This window comes from Meleagris gallopavo, unplaced genomic scaffold (genome assembly GCF_000146605.3).
Source record: "Meleagris gallopavo isolate NT-WF06-2002-E0010 breed Aviagen turkey brand Nicholas breeding stock unplaced genomic scaffold, Turkey_5.1 ChrUn_random_7180001954888, whole genome shotgun sequence".
Lineage (NCBI taxonomy): Eukaryota > Metazoa > Chordata > Aves > Galliformes > Phasianidae > Meleagris > Meleagris gallopavo.
The window spans coordinates 18,076-22,897 of record NW_011215789.1 but is presented as its reverse complement, the minus strand read 5'-3'; the positions used below and the strand labels follow the sequence as shown (position 1 = coordinate 22,897).

The following is a 4,822-nucleotide window of genomic DNA, read 5'->3' as shown; positions in this document are numbered from 1 at the left end:
CGGTTGTTCCTTCGGTGCCACCCCGACGCCATCCGTCCCCGCTGCGTCCCTTCCACCCGCTGTCCCCGTAGTGCCACACCTCCCGCTTGTCCCCTCGGTGCCGCTTCCTGCCCCCACGGCATCACCCCGACACCGGTTGTCCCCGCGATGTCACCTCACGCCGCCTGTCCCCACTGTCTCACTCCTCCGTTGGTTGCCCCCAGCGTCACCCCGACGCCGGTTGTCCCCGCGGTGTCACCCCAACACCTCGCGGCCCCACGGCGTCACTCAACCACCCGTAGTGTCCCCATAGTGCCACCTCTGTTGGTTGTCCCTGTAGTGTCACCCCAACGCCTCCTGTCCCCGGTGTCACCCCTCTGCTGGTTGTCCCCACGATGTCACCTAACACTGCCTGTCCCCACTGTGTCACTCCTCCATTGGTTGCCCCTCAGTGTCACCCCAACTTCCTGTCCCCACGGTGTCACCAACACCGCCTGTCCCAACGTGTCACCTGTCTGCCGGTTGTTTCTTAAGTGTCACCTCACTGCCGGTTGTCCCCACTGTGTCATTCCAACAGTGCCCGTCCCCATTGTGTCACCCCTCCTCCAGTTGTCCCCATAGTGTCACCCCTCTGCTGGTTGTTTCTTCAGTGTCGCCTCACCACCAGTTGTCCCTACAGTGCCACCCCTCTGCCTGTTGTCTCCACGGTGTCACCCCAACACCAACTGTCCCCATAGTGTCACCCCTCCACCCGTTGTCCCCATCACGGCACCTTTCAGTTGTTTCTTCAGTGTCACTTTCCTACCGGTTGTCCCCATGGTGTCACACCAACACTGCCTGTCCCCACTGTGTCACCCCTCCACTGGTTGTCCCCACAATGCCACCCCTGTGCTGGTTTTTCCTTCGGTGTCACCTCACTGCCATTCGTCCCCATGTTGTCACTCCAGCACTTCCTGTCCCAATAACGTCACCCTTCTGCCAGTTGTTTCGCTGCTGCTGTCACCCCTCTGCCTCCTGTCCCCACAGTGTAACCCCCGATGGTTGTTCCCCTGCTGTCACCCCAGTGCCAGTTGTTCCCACAGCGTCACCCCCAACCTCTGGTTGTTCTCCCAGTGTCGCCCTCCTCCAGTTGCTCCCCCCACCGTCCCCTGGTCCTCCCATAGTGTTGTCACACAGCCTCCAGGTGACACTGTGCACGCTCCCTGACCAATCCCTAGGGACGTCACTCCTCTCGTGTCACCCAGCCATCGCGTCACCTGGCTGCTGTTACCCCCCATGGTGACATTGTGTCACCTCTTCTCTGTCCCCACGGTCACCCCGTTGTCACTCACAGCCCCACGCGGTGCTGCCTGTGCCTGCTGCCATCGGGGGTGACCGTCCCCATCCCCGCCGGTGGTGACAGTGCTGTGCTGGGTGACACGTGGCTGTATGCCCCCCTGAGTCACAGCTGGTGGCCCCCGAATCACAACTGGTGGCCACAGAGTCACACTTACTGGCTGCTAAGTGACAACCGGTGGCTACCACACCACGCTGGATGCGGTCACTGGATGACAGCTGGTGACAGCCAAATGACAACCAGTGGCCATCGGGTCACGGTCAGCAGCTCCTGGACCACAACCAGCGGTGGCCAAGCTACAACTGATGGCTAAGTTACAACCAGCTGACTGATTTACAACCGGTGGCCACTAAACTACAGCCTGTGACCACACGCTTGTGACCACCAGCTGCCAAATCACAACCGGCGTCTCCTGAATTACAGCTGGTGTCTCATAAATAACGACTGTGGCTGCTCAGTTACAACCGGTGGTCGTTAAATTTCACCTGGTGACCACCAAATCGCAACCAGTGGCTGCTAATTGACAACCTGTGTCTGCCAAATCACAACCGGTCGTCACTGAATGACAGCTGGTGGTTGCTAAACAACAACTGGTGGCCGCTAAGTCACAACTGGTGGCTAACAGCTTACAACCAGCAGTGAGTTTCAACTAGTGGCTGCTAAACTACAGCCGGTGGCTATCGAGTTACAACCAGCAGACACTGACTTAGAGTTGGTGACCGCTGAATTACAGCCAGTGGCCACCAAATCACAACCAGCTGCCACTCAATCACAGCTGGTGGCCACTAAATCACAGGCGGCGGCTGCTGAATCACAACCAGCAGCTCCTGAATGCCACCCTGCAGCGCTGTCACCCCGCTAGCTGTAGCTGCAGCCCCACAGCTGGACACTGTTGGGAGTGCTGTGGGGTTGTTTGGGGCTGTTGTGGGGTTGTTGTGGGGTTGTCATGGCGATGTCATGGGGGGGGGTTGTAGGGTTGTCATGGCGATGTCACAGGGTTATTGCGGGGTTGTCGTGAGGGTGTTGTGGTGTTGTCCTGGGGCTGCCGTGTGGGTGCTGTTGTTTGCCATGGGGCTGCCGCGTTGTCACCATGCTGTTGCTATGGTTGTGACAACGCTGTGTCCTTACAGGTGGCCGTGCCGGCTGTGACCCCCCGCCGAAGCGCCCGGCAACAACCGCCCCGCTCGGTCCATGAGGGCCCCGCTCACAGGTAAGGGACACCCCCACACCATCACCGTCACAACCACACCAGGAACACCCTGCCCTGTCTCCATGGCAGCAACCCCCTCTCTGTGTCCCCCCCTCTGCCTGTCTGTGGGGCGACCTACCATCTCTCTCCAACTGTTCCGTCACGTCTGGGCCTACAGCTCGCCGTCACCATGGCGACACCGCGGTGGTACGGTGTAGGCTGTGGGGCTGGAGGACCCAGATGTGTGCATGTCCCCTAAGTGATGTACCCAAAATGGTGACAGCAAAGTGATGTCCCCATGCTGGTGTCTCCGCATGTCCCCACATGTCTCCGTACGTCCCCATGGTTGACGTCCCCTTATTTCCCCATTTGTCCCACACGTCCCTATGGTGATGTCCCCATACATCTCCATGTGTCCCCAGTGTAGTGTCCCCATATGGCCCTATGGTGGTGTCCTCACTTGTCCCCATCGTCCTGTCCCTGCGTGTCCCCACGCAATGTCCCCATTTGCCTCCCTGCTGGTGTTCCCGTATGACTCCTTATGTCCCATACGCCTCCATGACAAAGTCCCCATAGTGATGTCCCCAGTGTAATGTCCCCACGTGTCCCTGTATGTCCCCAAGATAATGTCCCTATATGTCCCCGTGGGGATGTCCCCTTATTTCCCCACCTATATGTCCCCGTGGTGATGTCCCCTTATTTCCCCACATGTCCCCATGGTGATGTCCCCTTATTTCCCTGTATGTCCCCACAGGTCCCCATGGTGATGTCCCCTTATTTCCCCACTTTGTGTGTCCCTATATGTCCCCATGGTGATGTCCCCTTATTTCCCCACCTGTATGTCCCTATATGTCCCCATAATGGTGTCCCCTTATTTCCCCACATGTCCCCATGGTGATGTTCCCTTATTTCCCTGTATGTCCCTATATGTCCCCATGGTGATGTTCCCTTATTTCCCTGTTTGTCCCCACATGTCCCTATGGTGATGTTCCCTTATTTCCCTCTATGTCCCCACATGTCCCCATGGTGATGTTCCCTTATTTCCCTCTATGTCCCCACATGTCCCCGTGGTGATGCCCCCTTATTTCCCCATGTATCCCCACGCACCCCCATGGTGATGTCTCCTTATTTCCCCACCTGTCCCCACGGTGATGTCCCCATATACCCCCCCACACCCCCCCGGTGACGTCCCCATGCGTGTCCCCTCCCCAGCAGGTGCGGCGCGCGGGGATGGCAGCGGTGGAGGTGTCGGACGCGGGGCACAGCCGGGCGCTGCTGCTGGAGCTGAACGAGCAGCGCCTGCGGGGACAGTTCTGCGACGTCACCCTCATTGCGGGGGACACGAAGTTCCGCGCCCACCAGAACGTGCTGGCCGCCTGTAGCCCTTACTTCCGGGAGGCCCTGGGGGCGGCCGCCTGTACCCCTGCCGCGGTGTTGGAGCTGCCGGGGGTGCAGGCAGCGGTGCTGGCCGACGTCCTCAACTTCATCTACAACGCGCGCCTGGCCGTCCCCTCGCCGGCTGTAGCCCGCGAGCTGGGGGCTGTAGGCCGGCGCTTGGGCATCGCCACCCTCCAGGGGTTGGAGGGCCACCACAACACCGCCTGGAGTCCTCCAACTGCCGGTGACGCCTCTGCCACCACCACTGAGGGACTGGCGGCGCCGGTTGACCTGACGACGTGCGGCGGTCGTCCCGGCGAGGTGACGGAGACGGTGCCATCAGAGGCACCACCACCGGCGGCTGTAATTGCATCACCAGGTGTAGCGTCGCCGGGTGTAGCCTCACTGGGTGTCACCTCACCAGGTGTAGCACCGCCGAGTGTAGCCTCAGTGGGTGTCACATCGCCGGGTGTAGCACCACCAAGTGTAGCCTCAGTGGGTGTCACATCGCCGGGTGTAGCGCCGCCGAGTGTAGCCTCACTGGGTGTCACATCGCCAGGTGTCGCACTGCCAGGTGTAGTGTCCCTGGGTGTCACCTCACCGGGTGTTGCGTTGCCAGGCGTAGTGTCCCTGGGTGTAGCATCACCGGGTGTTGCGTTGCCAGGTGTAGTGTCGCCAGGCGCAGCGCCGCCAGGTGTAGCCTCTCTGAGCGTAGTGCCAGCAGGTGTGGTGTCGCCGGGTGTAGCATCCCTTGGTTTAGCCTCACCGGGTGTAGCCTCACCGGGTGTGGTGTCACCGGGTGTAGCGCCACCGGGTGTAGGATCCCTGGGTGTAGCATCGCCAGGCGTCACATCGCCGGGCGTGGCGTCGCTGGGTGTCACCTCTCTAGGTGTAGCGCTGCCGGGTGTTGCGTCGCCGGGTGTTGCGCTGCTGGGTGTGAC

General features: G+C 60.5%; 1 protein-coding gene across 1 annotated transcript in view; it reads left to right on the top strand.

Moving 5' to 3' along the window:
* The first annotated feature begins 196 nt into the window (after positions 1-196).
* LOC104917069 (zinc finger and BTB domain-containing protein 4) overlaps positions 197-4,822 on the top strand; it is a 6,910-nt gene continuing 2,284 nt past the window's right edge. Inside the window, exons 1-2 of the mRNA XM_031557740.1 lie at positions 197-2,525; positions 3,720-4,817. Coding sequence (XP_031413600.1) covers positions 3,735-4,817 — 1,083 coding nt within the window. The 5' untranslated portion in view covers positions 197-2,525; positions 3,720-3,734. The remainder of the gene's footprint in view (positions 2,526-3,719; positions 4,818-4,822) is intronic.